At 42.7% G+C, this 17,118-nt stretch overlaps 1 protein-coding gene across 1 annotated transcript in view; it reads left to right on the forward strand.

The window, feature by feature from the left end:
• Window positions 1–17,118, forward strand: part of RMND5A (required for meiotic nuclear division 5 homolog A) — a 61,044-nt gene that overhangs the window by 14,879 nt on the left and 29,047 nt on the right. Inside the window, exon 2 of the mRNA XM_051974397.1 lies at window positions 9,770–9,912. Coding sequence (XP_051830357.1) covers window positions 9,770–9,912 — 143 coding nt within the window. The remainder of the gene's footprint in view (window positions 1–9,769; window positions 9,913–17,118) is intronic.

Genomic DNA, 17,118 nt, shown 5'->3' on the forward strand with positions numbered 1-17,118 from the left:
ACTTTAGTAAGAAAAAATGCAAGCCAACAACAAAAAGAGTGTAACTTCAATTCTTATTCACCCTTTTATGACTGATTCGGGGTTGGCTCAAGACAAACTGAGACCTGGCTGAAGACCTTAACTTAAAAGATCAAGATTTGGCACTGCTGCCTCAGCCTCATTTAAATCCAATTCAATTTCAAGTCAAGCCATCATCTTCCTGATGTCATTGGTCCCTTAAAGGACAAAGCATGAACAAGCTTAAAAATGTAGTTTTTTTAAGCCCACGTATTAAAACTATTTCACATTAAGTTTTCAAAGATAAGCTAACTGACCTGAGCATCACAACAAGTTTAATTTTTTGTCTAAAAAAAACCCTCAGTTTCTGGCCAGAACAGAAACAATTGCTGTTTACATTCACTCTGAGCCATCAAACTCAAACAATGAACTTTTAAGACTATGATAATTACTTCAAGGACTCGTGTTGTTGAAAAATTGGATTTGAGTTGGGGAAGGAAAAGATAATCAGTATATTTTTGGTACTTTTGCATCATCTGGTCAGAAATGAGAGGATTCATGAGGGATTCCTCAGAATTTCAGTTACTGAGTGTGTGAAAGTTGCATTTTAAGATCAGACTCCTGGTTTGGGAGATTAGGAGTGGTTATAGGGCTTAGTGTTACTGAATCTAGCTCCAAGTTATTTACTAAACCACAGTTGGAGATCCGGGGATGATAGCAGCCTTATCCAGAAAGAGATTTATAGGTTGGAAATCATTTGCAGAGAGATGTTCATTAAATTCTTGGGAACTCATGAGGTCACCCAGAGAGTGAGGCAAGAAGAGGACTTGGGATGGACAGCACTTTGGGATATACCCATGGTTATGGGATGTGGATAGTCTAGCAAGGGAGGTTGGGAAGAAACAGGAGGACCCAGTTGTGAAAACCTAGAGCCCTTGAGGGAGTGATGAGGGACAGAGAAGGAAAAGTGTAAGTGGCCCCAGAGAGCCTGGGGGTCTCCCAGGGCTCTGCCCTGCACACTCTAGGACAAAGTATCAAATCTGTTTGGCTGGAAAGTCTTATGGAATGGTCCCATGTTGCCTTTCCAACATGCTTTTATAGTACTCTCCTTACTCTGTAGGCCAGGGAAGCCAGACCCAGAGCCTGCTTTCCTTTCACAAAAAGTCTTTGTGGATTTCCCCTCCTGTCCTCCAACTGCTAGCACCCATAATCTTACACGTGGCCGGGCCACCTTTCGACCTTTCCAAAGTTCTGTTACAGGCTGAGCCAAAGTCTAGATAAACCATAAAAGCGGGGTAGAAATCACCCAGCAGTTGTATGTCTATTGTGAGACAGGCTGGGTGAGGTGGGGTCCACAGAGAATGAAAAACTTTCCTTCCTAGCAAGAAGCTTGCTTCCATTCTCATGGGAGGACAAATAAATAAGGATATATATATATATATGTAATAATATAATAAGGATAAATAAGCAGAATAAATATAAGCTAGTTTGGGAAGGGCGGGGATCAGCAGAGAGTGAGCCTGAGATGGGGATTCCAGGCAGGAAGATGGCCAGGATGGAGCCAAGGAGCCTGGAGTTGTGTTTTTTGTGGTTTGTAGCATTCAGGAGAAGTAATGTCTAATCAAACTGCAAAGATGTCTTGAGACCGGGCTCTACAGGAGTTCCTGTTTTTTCTTACCAAGAGCAGTGGGAAGCCCCTTGAATGGATGAGCTGGGAGATTGACCTGGGTGGATTGGGATTCAAGGAAATGTGGCCAAAAGCTGGCCTTGAAATCAGGAGAACCTCGTGGCAAGCTCTGTGTCTGTGGTCTGCCTTTCCAGGACCTGGATTAAGTCATTACTCAGGGTTGGGAGTTGCCATGCTAGTGAAATCATTAACCTCCAAACAAAACAAAAATGTGATCAAATATAAAATTCATGAGAGGGAGATGTTTGGGGAAAATAGAGGCAGAAAATAGAGGGTAAAGAAGCTAAGTTCAGCTTTACACGGAATTATAGAACTTTAGAGCTGAAAGGGTCAGTCGGCAATCGATGAACCTTTCTTAAGGGACCTACTGTGTGCCAGATGCTGGGCAAAGTTCTGGGAATACAGAGGTGACAAAAGACAGTTCCTGCCCCCAAGGAGCTCACAGGCTAATGGGGACACAACAAGCAAATAAGCTATGTATAGGCCAAGCTAAAATAATTGAGAGAGAAGGCACCAGAATTTAGGAATTGGGAAAGGCTTTTTAGAAATGAGGCTTTTATTAGACTCTTGATGTAAAAGTTTTTTCCCAGTTTTATTTCCCTTCTAATCTTGCCTGCATTAGTTTTGTTTGTACAAAATCTTTTAAATTTAAAATGATCAAAATTACCCATTTTGTATTTTATAATGTTCTCTAGTTCTTTTTTAGTCACAAATTCCTTTCTTCTCCTTCGATCTGAGAGATAGACCATTCCTTGTTCTCCTAATTTTGCTTCTACTATCATCCTTTATGTCTAAATCATGGATCCATTTTGACCTTATCTTCGTATAGTTCAATGCCTAGTTTCTGCCATTCTAGTTTCCAATTTTCCCAGTAATTTTTGTCAGATAGTGAGTTCTTATCCCAGAAGTGGGCTCTTAGGGTTTATCAAACACTAGATTACTATAGTCATTGACTTTTGTGTCTTGTGACCTAACCTTCTCCACTAATCTACTACACTATTTCTTAGCCTGGTTTGTCCTTCATTCTCAAAGAAGAGTGGGATAGGGACATCAGAGAGGTGATGCCATAAAATGCAAGTGAATTGTATTTAAGTGGGTGTATTTAAGGCTGGACAGGATCACCTACTTCACTTTCCCCTCCAGAGCCATCTGGGTCCAGTGGCCAGATAAGAGATCACAAAGATTGGAGATGGTCCCGGATGTAGAGGGAGACCACGGCCTTTTTAAACAAAGGTTTTCAACCTGTCTTGAATTAAGGCCGCACCCATTCAGTGAAGAAAGCTTAATTCAAAACAAAACAAAACAAAAAACTATCTGGGAGGAAAAGACCCTCTGGGTGTGTAGCCCAAACTGAAACAATCTGAGTTCATTCTGAATCAGTTGGGGTTAAGACTTATTGTTGGCCAAGCAATGAGAACTAGAGTGATTTGAATTTAAGGCAAGGTCATTATGAAAGAAATTTAGCTGCCAAACCATTCCTTTGAGCAAAGCATCCACAGGTCTATGTAGACCGAAGGAAGGGAAAGAAGGAACTAGCTGTGTGTCCAGTTGAGCAGTTCTGTTTGGTTGGGGAGTTCAGGGGGAAGATAATGGGTTCTGTTTTGAACAGGTTGGTTCTGTTTTGAACAGGTTGAGTTAAAGCTGCTAGACAGCTAGTTTTGTTGAGGTCTAGATTTTGGGTACCTAAGTTAAATTAGGGTTTAGTGGAGATTTAGTGACAGGTTTAGTGACAGGTTCGGGGTACAGGAAGTCAAGCAAAGTAACCTCCTTAGATTCGGCGCAAGGATACGTAAATGAGGTCTAGTAACTGCGTGAGTCCCCAATAAAGGCATTTATTGGCCCGAGAGCTAGATTGATAAAAGAGGTTTGGAAGTAAAGAGATAGGTCAAGGTAGAGATAAGGAGGGCACCGGACAGAGGGTCCAGTGGACAGAGGGTCCTCACATGGTTAGCATGTTTGGGACCTCTGCAAAGAGGGGTTCCCAGCTTGGCCTTTTTATAATAGGAGATTTAGCTCTAGGAGCTTTTGGATATATCCCCAAAGTTGGCTCAGATCCGGGTGGGACTGGGACAGGTCCGGATCTTCTATTGGACTTCAAAAGGACCAGGATTTGTGAGTTAAAGGGTAATTACATTAACTGAGGGAGGGAGGAGGGGATTGGGAATCAAAAATAGGAATCTTTCCCACATCGGTTTGAGCCATCTGAAAGGTAGTTGGAGGTCAGCAGAAAAGCTGGGGCAGGCTGGGTGGACTTGAGTCATCAGATGGAGATGGTCATTGTTAGAAACAATATTCTGAATTCCCAAAAGGGTGCGAAGATTGAACAGCCTTGGGATAAGTGAAGCAGCTTTCACAGGCTCCTGTAGGAAGCAGTGTGGAAATTCCCACCTACTCCATAGCCCACTGTTATACTCTGTAATCCCATCCTTACTACTCCTCCTGCTCAAAGTTTCCTTTAGAGGACCCCCTTCTGTAGTCTCATATTTCATTATTCTCTCACTGCATGCAGCAGTCCCCCTCCCTGGTCATGCATAATGAGGAGAACCTAATAGAGCTAATTAAGCATTCAAAGTAGCAAGAATACCTGGACCCACATTTGGAGGTGGGGGGGGGGGGCTTGGAGTTTGAATTACTGCTGGTCAAGATAGCATAGACTACTGGGTTGACTCCCCCCAGTTCTTACTCTTGTAGACAAGTTACAGCATCTGTGAAAACGACCTTGTTCTCCCACCATTCCTCACATGGATCCCTGTTGGCTTAGAGTTCTTCTTTTCTTATCACGGCATCTAATTAAATTTGGCACAATATTATAACTGGTCAAAATTCATTTGAAGTTTTTCAACTGTGGAAAAAAAAACTTTACAAATATAATTTACTTTTCACATTAAATCCATGGGAATTGAAGTGAAGTAGTATAGAGGAAGAATGGAGAGCCCAGGACAAGATCCTGAGGGACAGGTATGGTTAGGAGGTGAGATCTAAGAGATTCAAAGAATCTGAGGTAGGAGAAGCTAGAGAGGGGTATCCTGGAAGCCTAGAGAGAAGGGAGGAGACAGTGACCCAAGGTCAGTGTCAAAGCTATAGCCTGATGAAGGGAAATGAGGATTGAGAAAAGACCATGGAGTTTGGCAACGAAGAGATCATTGGCGATGTTGGAAGGAGCAGCTTTGGTGAATAGACAGGATCCCAGGAGCCCGAAGAGAGGGAGAGGAACAGGAGCTAGATGGAGCCACTTTTGCAGGGACTTCAGCTGCAAAGGACCGAAAAGAAATGGAAGGGTCAAGGAAGGGACCTGAACATGCTTTTGTAGGAATGGGGAAGGAGAGATTGAAACTGAAGTGGGGAAAAGGTGAGAGAAAAGCAGGTCAAGGGATTAAAGGTCAGGGGGAGGGTGAAGAGTTGGGTTCGGTAGAGAAAGACAGGGGATAGATTTTGGCCTGATAGCAGGACTTCAGAAAGGGGGCCCTGTCATCCAGCCAAATGTCTGACATACTAGGAGACTGATGCTCAGGGAAGCTAACTCGGTAAAGGAAAGCTAATTCAGGTGGAGCTTTGGTCTGTGTCTAAGTCCCATCCCAGCTAGCTACTGACCCATCACAAGATCATTGGCACTGGCCTAAATCATCACATTACTGGAAAGAGTCACGTCCATCAGAATCGATCGTTTATAATCTTGTTGTTTCCATGTACAGTGATCTGGTTCTGCTCACTTTCCTCAGCATCAGTTCCTGTAAGTCTCTCCAGGCCTCTCTGAAATCATCCTGCTGATTGTTTATTACAGAATCAATAATATTCTATAATGTTCATATACCATATTTTATTCAGCCATTCTCCAACTAGTAGACATCCACCCAGGTTCCAGTTTCTTGCCACTACAAAGAGGGCTGCCACAAACATTTGTGTCCCTTTCCCGCCTTTAAAATTTCTTTGGGATACAGATTCAGTAGAAATGCTGCTGGATCAAAGGGTGTGCACAGTTTGATGACTTTTTGAGCTTAGTTCCAAATTGGCTCTCCAGAATGGATGTTATCTAGTTATTTGGAAATAGATGAGTTTTCTTAAAAAAAAAAAAAATCCAAGTTGTGGATACCAGGTTAAAAATTATTGCATAGAAGGAACCTTATCAGTCTGTGATCTTTATGCTCAGGATATGATGTAAAAATTATTTTTCTTCAAGAAATTCAAACAGAAATGACAAAAGATTACCTTTATAGGCCCCTTCTCTTCATTTACGGGCTTCTCACAGGTTAACTAGTTGTCAGTTTTGAAGAATATCTTCTTCTCTCCTTCCTAAAGTTCTAGGTCCTCTTCCAAGTGAGGGTTTGTTACTTGGTATCAACCACGTTTCAATTCACAATAGTCTTGAACATTCATTTTTGTTTTATTTTATAATTTTGTGTATCTCTTGTTTTAAAAGTCACACTTTTCCTAAACTTATCCCTTCCTTCCCTCCTTGTCCAGAGAGCCTTCCCTCGGGCCAGGAATGATGAAGCAAAAAGCCTCGGGCCCCAGATCTTCTGCGGAACACAAGCCTTGGCTTGCCTGTGTTGGAGAGATAGCACATGTTTCTTACTCGAATGAAAGCAGGGCGGGAGGAGTGTTTTCTCCTTTTCCTTCTCTGGAACCCAGCCTGGCTGTTCTTCTACTCGCTCCCTGGGTTTTGTTGCCTTTCCGCTGACCTTGTCGTGCTGCGTGTTGTTGGCCAGGTTTCCCACGTTTCTCTGAATCCCTCATTTGTTGTCTCTTACAGCACAGTGGTATTACCTTCTGTTTATCTGCTTATTCCTTCCTTATTTAACCAATCCATCCCTCGAATCGTTTTTTTTCCCCCTTCTCTCCCATCTATTCTCTTGCCCTCTTATTTATTTCTTAATTCAGGAGTCTTGTGTAATCATTATTGTAGTTCCTTGATATTTAAATTGTGGTGTTTTGTGTTTTTTTTCTTCTTGCTTTCAATATTTTTTCTTTAACCTGGACACTCTCTTTTTCCATTCCCAAATTGACGGTGGCCCACTCTGTTTCCATCTTCTGCTTACCACAGGATGGGTTGATGAAGCGGTGGGCTAAAGGTACAGAAGGGCAGTGTCCAGTGCATTTTATTTGTTTTGCTTATACTCCTTACAAGTGAGAGGATTCTCTTTGAGGAAGGGGGACTTGGGGGAGAGTTGATGAAAATGAGGGAAATTGCCAAAGGAAATACCAAGAAAACAAAAAAACAAAAACAAAAGAAAAGTTGAAAGGTCAGAAGAGGACACAAATTGGCAATTTGCTTAACTAGTTGTCAGTTTTGAAGATGTAATATAATTCACGTTTTAAAAACCTACATAACAAGTTTATGGTTTCATATACAATCCTTTTTTGTTCTCTATTTTAAGGGGAAAATATGGCTACGACTATTTTTGTACTTGTGGGATGTCTTTGACCTCTTAGGGTCATATTCCTGTGGGTTGTCATTCCTATGGTTAAAGAGCATGGACTTTTTTGTTTTAGTTGTTTTGGGAGAGCATAGGCGTGGGGGAATAATTCCCAACTGCTTTCCAGAGTGGTTGGATGAGTCCTAGCTCTCCTAACAGTGAATCAGTGTGGTGTGCCCCTATGTCATCTTGGTCATTTTGCAAGAGATCACTTTCAGTGGTGGAGCAAGTTTCCTAAGTTTCATGTAGCCATATTGAAGCTACTATTTTGATAGTAAGGGGAAGGAGGGGTTGATTTTAATAAAACTGGAAATATCAGCTCTTTTTAGAGCTTTTCTGCTTTATTTCTACCCACTACCTTATTCCTTCCTTATTTAACCAATCCACCCCTTGAATCGTTTTTTTTTTTTCCTTATCTTCTCTCCCATCTATTCTCTTGCCTCTTATTTATTTCTGAATTTAGGAGACTTTAGTTTCTTCCTCCTTTCCTCTTTCTTTCCTTCTCCTTCCTTCTCCTTCCCCCTCTCCTCCCTCCTTTCCTTCCTTTCTCCCTCCCACCCACCCCCACACCTTCCCAGCTGCCTTCTTCCCTCCTTTACCTATTGCTGATAAGAGTAAGGTTCCAGGACTAATCCTCCTCTCCCCAGTTTCTCCTGCATCAACTTTTCCTTTCATGCCTCATTTATATGTGATAATTACTCTTTCAATCTTTCCCTTCAGTTTTATTTTTTTTAGAATCATACCCTCATACTCAGGTCAGCCTAAGCCTTTTTTTTCCACACTACCCAAGTAATGATGACAATCATGAGTATTGCTAATACCTTAACGTATGTGAAGCAAACAATTTTACCTTATTGAGTCTCTTATAATTGGTTCTTCATGTTTACCTTATATTTCTCCTGGATGTTATATATCAAATCATCCCTTAAGTTTTAGAGTTATTGTCACAAAGACCTGAAAGAAAGTCTTTCAATTTGTTAACTGTCCTCCCGCCCACCCCCACTCCAGCCCCCACCCCCCTATTTAGGATTGTGTAAGTTACCCTTGGTTATAACCCCAGCTCTTTTGCTCTGTAGAATGTAGTATTCCACGACCTATGGTCTTTGAGTCTTTTAGACCTTAGTCTCTTAGTCTTTTAGACCTAACTGCTAAGTCTTGTGTAATCCTTATTGTAGTTCCTTGATATTTAAATTGTGGTGTTTTGTTCTTTTTCTTTTTGCTTTCAATATTTTCTCTTTAACCTGGGAGCTCTGAAACTTGGCTATATTTCTGTAAGTTTTCCTCCTGGGATCTCTTTCAGGTAATGATTATTAGTTTTTTTTTTGATTTCTACTTTGTCTAAAATTTCAGGGCAATTTTAAAAATAATTTCTTATATTGTATAAGTTTTTTTTAATAATATTTTTCAGGTAGTCTTGACTTTCCTTATATTTCTCCTTGATCTATGCTCCAGATGCTTTGTTTTTCTGATGAGATATTTTATTTAAAAAAAAATTTGTTTTATGATTTCTTGGTTTCTTAAAACATCATTAGTTTCCCCTAACTTAATTCTAACTTAAAGTCCTTTTAAAACGCTTTGTGCTGGGGACCATTTGATATTTTGGAATCCTTTGCTATTTCTCATTGAAAAAGAGTGGCTTTTTTAGTTCCATTATCTTCCTTTGAATATGCACTCAAGATTTTCTCTATCCTATAGTAACTATGCTTGGGTTCTTTCTCCTTTGCTTATTTATCTTTATTTATTTGTTTGTTTGTTTTTTAAGCAGCCATTAGTGTGATCAAATTGTGGTCCTGAGGTATGGGGAATGATGCCTCAGGGCCTTCTCACTATTATTTTCTGAGTGTTCTTGGGGCCCAACTGTTGGGTTTCTTTTCCACTATTAAGCCTCAGTCAGGGTCCCAGCCACACTGTTCTGCAAATGCTCTTGCTCCCTTGGGTCCCTCCAGTGGCGGCAAACTGCAGCTTCCTTTCTGCTCTGGGACTGAAACTAGGGACTTTGTTGTCCTGCAGGGCCCAGAATCAGCGGGGACCCTGCCCCTTGCTGCTGCACCCACTGGTTCCTGAAGCCACAGCTGGGGCACATCTGCTTAGCACCCCATGTTCAGTGCTGGTATCGGTCTTCTTTGGACTTTGCTGACCCCTTCCCCTCATCTGCAAAATCAATGTTTCTGAGCTAGGCTGCCTCTCTCCCCAGCTGCCCCAGGACTCCTAATTTAGTTCTGCAGAGTCCCCAGGAGGTTTTGCAATTCACTGGCCCAGTCTCTGCCCTTGGAGAGCTGGCCTTTCCTGGGTCCTTCTCCACTGGTCTTAGGAAGACTGCTCCTTTCCCATTTCTGCCGCTCTGAGGTGACATTCTCAACGTTAAAAGCATGGAGAAAAATGGAGCCCAAGTCTTGTGACTTGCCAAACACTTGGGAAGGCTCCGTGGGGATTCTTGGGTCGATGGCGGTCTGGGGGGCCAGTGGGATATGGAGGGCAGGGCTGGGACTCGGGTGGTCCTGCCTCGACACTCTGGGACCTTGCGCCAAGGGTGGTGGCCATAATTACATGGTTTGCTATTGTAGATGCCCCTCCCCCTGCAGAGCAGTGCCAGGGATGATTTGGGTTAATTGTTCTGCCCTCGTTAAGTAAGTCTGGTTTTGCTTTAGTAATTCATTTTCTCTTCATATAGGCCAAGATGGTGAATTATCAGGGACACTGTCACTTGTTTTGACACAGTGCTGTAAAAGAATAAAGGACACAGTCCAAAAACTGGCTTCCGATCACAAAGACATCCACAGCAGTGTCTCCCGGGTTGGAAAAGCCATTGACAAGGTAGGTTGTTTACTGTGTGACTCCTTCCTTCCAGACAGAGGCCCCGGGTTCCCCTCAGGGAACAGGGCTTCTCCCTTCAACGACACGTGACCCTGGATCCCTTACACCTTGGGGGCCCCTTTGGACCTGGCTGCTGCACACTAGCCTTCAGGTGGAAGGTCCTTTCTTCTCTGCAGCCCCAGCTTTGGAGCCGGCCAGAGCAGTGAGGCCGCCGCAGGTGCCCCGGGGACTGGCTCTCCTTAAAAGTTTTCGGCCCACTGGACCCCGGGCAGCGGATCTGAGCCCTTGATCCTAAGCCCTTGAAAACCAAGGAGGGTAAAGTTGGGTCCTGGATGGCTTTCTGTCCTGGAGCCCTGTCTGTACCTGATTTTGCCCTCAGTAGCCTTAGACAGCCCTGGGATGACCTTGGTCTTCTCCTTTGGAGTGCTCTGCCTCAGGACTCCCCCTCCTTCCCCCACCCCCAGCTTTGTTGAGCATGGTTGGAAGTTTGCGCCCACAGGCAGAGCCGTCCCGCACCCCTCTGCCTTTGCCCTTGCTGTCTCCTGCGGCTGGCAGCCTCTTCTTCCTCCTTTTCTCTTGTAATTACATCTGGACTTAAGACTGGGCCGGCGCTGCCTCCTGCAGTGTCCCCTGGGTCACCTCCCCTGCCTGCATCACTCGGCGTTCCTCCTGTGCTCCCTTGGCCACATTGGAGTGGATGCTCCATGGAGGCAGGACTGTCTTCCTCTGTGTCTTTTGGCTTGGGTTGGCTGAGCTCTGGGCAGGCCCCAGGAGGCTCCTGGCACTCGGGAAAAGGCTTACGGCAGAGGTGGGCCCTGGGCCAGGGGGACATGAGCTGGAACTGAGTGGTCATAGGAGCCAAAGCAGGCCCCCAGGTGGGCATGAGCTCCTGGGGAAGACCGGACAGGGAGGGCCTGGCGTCAGGGAGATCTGAGGAGGGATGTCAGCCCATTTCCTGGCTGTGTGACTGGGGCAACTCCCTTCCCCTGCCACCTGGGTTTCCTTCACTGTCACGTGGGCTAATAGCAGCACCCCCCTCCCAGGGCTGCCGTGGAGATCACAGGAAACTCAGTATGCAGGAGGCATGTGTACATTCTCCCCAAACAAAGGGACAGCTCTTTGTTCAGGGAGGTCACAGTGAGCCACAGAAGCTCAGGGAGGGCTGACACAGTCATACCTGCGTTTTAGAACAGTCATGGCTCCTGAGTCGGGAGAGGTGTCAGGCAGGAAAAGCCAGATTATTGGAGCCTTTGGGCAGAAGGCAGGGAGGGCCCAGCCTAGGAATCTGGAGAAGGGCTGAGACGCCGAGAGCTGGATGGACTGAGGGCGGTCTCTCTGGAGAGGGACTAAGGCTTGCCCCAAGGGCTCACCCAATGCCAGAGGATTCTCTGTCCGGCCCGTGAACAGAGTGAAGGAAGAAGATGGCGAGAGCAATCCAGGTTGGGACTTAGAAGGACATGGAGGCGCAAGAGAAATGGGCGCCGTTGGGCTGGTTCAGTTAGGAGGGAGGGAAGAGAACAAGTGGTGGAAGAGATTGGGAGCCTGGGCTGAGATGAACAAGAATGACCAGCAAGAGGAGTTCTGGAGTTGTGACCACTTGGGAGAAGCTTTGGCAGAGTCAAGGATGTGCTCCTCTTTGTGGGACGCAGGGGAGTACGTTGTGGGCCTTCAGGTTGTAGTGCTGGACAACAAGGAGATCACACTGGTCAGTACTCAAAAAAATTCATCACTTTTTTCACTGGAAGGACGGATACTGAAACTGAAGTACCGGCCACATAATGAGAAGACAGGACTCGATGGAAAAGACTCTGATGTTGGGGAAGACTGAAGGCAAAAGGAGAAGGGGAAGGGAGAGGATGAGATGGATAAAGTGTCATAGAGCAACAGACATGAGCTTGGACAGACTTTGAGAAGAGGCGCAAAGAAGGGCCCCAGAAAGTGGCCAACTAAATGGCAAGATTGAAGATATTAGAGCATTTGTATGGAGTTTCCTTTTTTGAAGGTGGAAGATGGTGAGAAGGGACTCTAAGCCAGGCCCTGGAAACTCCTTGGGAAAGCAGGCAGATGTCCTGGGAGTGAACAGAGAAGGCCCAGTAGGCTGGACCGGATGATCACTGTGGACAGTGTGACCTTGAGGGAGAAGCAGGACAAGCACAATGTACTCCACTTCCTCTACCGGGTATCAGGGCATGAGAGAGAAGCCCATGTTGTAAAAGAGCTCTGCCCTGGGGGACGGGAGCCAGGCAGGGAAAGAGTGAGGAAGGCCAAGGCTGACATGAAGGCAGGTTTGTTACTTCTCAAGCAAGGATTCCAGAGACCACAGGGGAGGGAGTGGGCAGATCTGGAGGAAGCGTAGCATTGAAGAGTGCTGGGGAGCCGGGGGACTGATGGTTTGTTCAGGATCCCTGAGAAGGCCTTGGAAGCAGGCTAACCACTGAGTACAATGTGCTAGGGTGCAGGAACGCTTGGCGACAAGTTCATTGAGAGAAGCAAGTTTTTAAAAAGGTCTGCAGTAGGGAGAGACCTTTTATTTTTTCATTTCTTTTGACTGTTTCACATCCTTTTAACGCCATAACGTCTTTAGATCTAAGACTGTATTATGAGATGTCTTACTGATAGGCTGAAAGATGGATGTGGTACATTACAAAGAGATATTTTCAAAAGGCCAACCAGGTATTACATTTTAGTTTGTAATGAATTTTTTAAAATTTGATTTATTTTTAGCTTTATATTTTCAAAATACATGCATAATTATCAACATTCACTCCTGTAAAACCTTGTGTTCCAAATTTTTTCCTTCCTTTCCCCCTACGCCTTCCTTTGACAGCGAGTAATCCAATATATGTTACACATGTGCAATTTTTCTATATATATTTCCACATTTATCACACTGCACACAAAACATCGGACAAAAAAGGAAAAAAATAAAAGCAAACTGCAACCAAAAAGTTGAGAATACTGTGTTGTGATCCACATTTAGTCCCCACAGATTTCTCTCTGGGTGCAGATTCTCTCTATTACAGGTCTATTGGAATTGGCCTGAATCATTTCATTGTTGAAAAAAGGCAAGTCCATCACAGTTGATCATCACATGATCTTGCTGTTACTATGATGTCTTGGTTCTCCTCTCCACATCAGTTCATGTAAGTCTCTCCAGGCTTCTCTGAAATCATCCTCCTGATCATTTTTTAGAAAACGTAACATTCCATAACATTCATATACCACAATTTATTCAGCTATTTTCCAACTGATGGGCATAAATTCAGTTTCCAGTTTCTTGCCATTATGAAGAGGGCTGCCATAAGCTTTTTTGCCCATGTGGATCCCTTTTCTTCTTTAAAGCCCAGTAGAAATGCTGCTGGATCAAAGGGTATGCACAGTTTGATAACTTTTTGAGCATACTTCCAAATTGCTCTCCAGAATGGCTGGATGTGTTCACAACTCCACCATCAATGTATCAGTGTCCCAGTTTTCCCACATCCCCTCCAACACTGTATTATCTTTCCCTATCATTCTAGCCAGTCTGACAGGTGTGTAGTGATATCTCAGTCATCTTCATTTGCATTTCTCTGATCAATAGTAATTTAGAGCATTTTTTTCATGTGACCAATTTATAAGGAATTTTTGCTAAATTTTAAAAATGTTTGGAGAAATAAATAATTGCCTGTTTTGAACAGAGAAAGACACCAGATGATATTGTGGAGACATCTGCAAGATTATATCTGATATAAGTGCTTAGGCCCAACGAAGGCTGGCTGGAGGAGAATGTATTATTCAGTTTCAAACCTGCTTTTGCACATGGTGCTTCATCTGAAAAGAGAGGGGAAATAAGCCTCATGTAATGAAGATACACTCTTAGTAAGTTAGAATGGCTAGGTGCTGGTGGTTTTTAGCCTAGTTGATCCCATTCACCCGTGTCTATAATTTTTAAAAGTCTTTTTAGTCACACTCTTTTTAAGGCTTACAACACTGAGTTGGCCTTCTTTCTGAGTCATTAAACTGGAAGGAGCCAGGTCATATCCTTGGTAATGTCTTCAGAGTAAAACCATGTCATTTTACTGCTTGTGAAAGAGCTTAATCATAGCATGTACCGTCTCTTGAGTGTGACAATCTCTAATCAGCTTAAGATTTATTTACTTTTGAGAAGGGGTTTTCTATAGTGTTTTACCGGGGTTTATAACAATACCAGAGAAATTGAAGACTCAAGTGACTTCAGTTAATGAAGAATTTTGAAAACCATTTGAGAGTGGGTTTCCAGTTTTGTTTTGTGTTTTAAAAGCTCAGTTTTTTCCCCAGTTTGTCCTTTCAGTTGAACACTGAATGACTCAACTTTCTTATTTACTGAATTTTGGATTACAGTTCAGAGCTGTAGAAGTTATCCCATGAAGCCATCAGAACAGGTGGTGAATAAGCTGACCCATTAGCTTTTGGTAGCATCAGTAGCAGAAATAATGGAACCAATTATAGTAACAGAAAACAAGTGATGATTAAAGGGAATTTTTATGGTAGTGTATCCTGCCAGATATGATTTTTAGTTTAAAAGGCTATCTGGCAGTAAGTTCTAAAAGGCACTTCTCAATATTTAGTAAAAGACTCCTGATCTTTTTCCCCAAAAATGAAAGACCTGGGTCCTTTTCATTGAATTCCTTCACTTATTAATGGTAGGCAAAGTCCTGATGGCACCATGATTTGCTTAAGCTTATTACCAGCATTCAGAGCAGGGAAATTTATTTTTCCAAAAATCCATATAAATTATGCCTGTAAGCATTTATGATCTATTAACCCCCATTTTTGATTCAGCAGGGCAGTCTTGTCCCCTGAAATTTGAGTATTTCTAATTGAAATCCTTCAGGCGATTCCTATGGGTTTTGAACATTGGACTTAATTATCAATATGCAGCAAATAGAATGGTGTCTGAAAGAAAATGCCAGATCTATATCTATCTATATCTGTATCTATCTATCTATCTGTATTTACCGTGCAGCTTCCTAAAAAAATCATATAACTGTAAGTTTGATTGTCTTTCTGTTCTCATTCAAGCAGCAAACAAATTGTTTAGGGTGCTGGCAAACATAACAACTGGCTCTCCAAAGTGAGGATGGGGAATTTATACACAACACATTTTTAAGTTTAATCTGCATAATTACTTTATGCAGTACTCCAGTACTTTAGGTCTGTGGCTTATAGATCTATGCCGACATTTAGCGTTGTCTAAATGCTCACTCTCAAAATGCAGCTTGTGTTGGCCTGGGTTCCAGCACCAAACAATTCTGCCATGAGAAGGGTGATGGCTCTTAAAGACCTTATTGTCCAGAGAGGGACCTCCGTTCCTTCAGGTGAAGCCTCTGAGCTAGCAGACAATTGGGAAATTTGTTTTAAAGGGTAGAATTTTGTGAATTAGTATTGAAAGGAAATAGGATGAAGTTCATTTGGTCTTGAGCAGTGATGGGAGGAGTATCATCCTTTAGTCTAGTATGGCTTCTGGCAAGCAGGAGCCAAGGGCTCCTTTCAAAGCTACCTGGGCTTTTGAGTGTACCCACTATTGGGCAGTTTATCAAAGTATAAGCTAATAAATTTCTATCCCATAGTGTTTGGCTTCCTAATTTATTTCTCTTCATTTGCTCTTTTAAATTCTTTTAGTTTTTGCCATTTAGAAATTCTTTAGGCAATTTTGCCCCAAAGTAAGACGCCATTGATTTTTATACTGGGTACCAAGGCATTTCATGATCTTCAATTATTATAAAAGGGCCATAAAGCACAGTGTGGCTATGAATCGGTGCCTTAAGATGTTGACTGTTTTGGAGCAAATCTGATCATAGTCAATTTGAGTTTTTGAAGTAATCTGTGTTTTGTTTATTGTGAGACTTTTTATTTTAACTGGGGCACAAAGTGCATGTGAGTAATTTCGTAATATTATATGATGTTCAAGGCAAAATAGACTTGGGTATGTTGACTACTCTGTTATCCCTACAGTTCTCAATCCGGTTACTTGGCTTGTCTTACTTTGGACTCAGCCAATCAAAACACGCATGTGCTAGTGGAGTTGTTAGAAATAGCCAAATTTCACTCACTATTTTGACCTTTCCTAGCATTTCATTCATTCACCTATCACTTGTTGGGAGAAAAAAGCAAGGAACTAAGTAGAGAATGAGCATGTTCTCTGATTCATTATGTTAGGGACATTTACTTGGATCTAGAAGGTTTGTTAGGGAATTTTAAGAGTCAGATAGCTATAATGGGCTTTGGAAGCCAGGAAGAGATGCTTTGATTTGGTATTATCATCAGTAATGGTTCTTGAGGGGCAGCTAGCCCAGAGTTTCTTTAGGGAGGGAAAAGAAGATAGAGAACTGTAATATGAAGGGCCAAGTGGTGAAATCCAGTTGGTACTCAGATTAGGAAGATTTATAAATTTTTGGAGAGAGGAGAGAGAGAGTCGTAGAAAAGGGAAAGAGGGAATGAATACATTAGTAGAAAATTGGGAATCCAGATCACTGCTAGAGATGAAATTAGTTTTATAGAGGAGAAAGGGACATCTAGAGGAAGCAATAATAGATTCATCAAGGGGCATGTGTGGAAATAAAGACGCCAGAGTGAAGAAGCCATTTGAGATTGTTTCTGCTTTTTTGATGATGAATTTAATTTAAATTTAGAGTTAGAAACAAATTGTATTTGACTATGGCAAGGGAGAGAAATTGATAGCTTAAAAAAAAGTCAGTGTGAAGGATTAGAACAATTCTCAAGATGGAGATGAAGTTACATGGTAGCTTTACCTTGTAGAGCATAAATGGATATATTTTGAACCCTTGATTTAGGCACCATACCCAGTGGTAAGAGTATAGGAGTCTTCTCACTCAAATCCTGAAATCTCTTCAGTGGGCTTATTTCCTCTGCCTCCACACTTTCATCTACATGAATCTGAAATTTTGAAATCAAAAAGGCATGTGCAGGTCACTGCCAATAACCACCCCCCACCTCCCCACCCCACCCCCCTTTTTTTTTTTTTTTTTTTTTAAGTGCCACCTATGATTTCTCCTTTTCCCTTCTTTTCATTTGGAATCTTCTCCACTTTGAGATCTTCTTAAAATGAGATATTGGACTTGGGATGAGGAAGACCCAAGTTTGAATTTTGGCTCAGACATTTGCTGGCTTAAACAAGTCATCCTTCCTCAGCCTTCAGATTTCCTTGTTGTGAAATCAGAATTATAA

Source organism: Antechinus flavipes, chromosome 2, assembly GCF_016432865.1.
Source record: "Antechinus flavipes isolate AdamAnt ecotype Samford, QLD, Australia chromosome 2, AdamAnt_v2, whole genome shotgun sequence".
Classification (NCBI taxonomy): domain Eukaryota; kingdom Metazoa; phylum Chordata; class Mammalia; order Dasyuromorphia; family Dasyuridae; genus Antechinus; species Antechinus flavipes.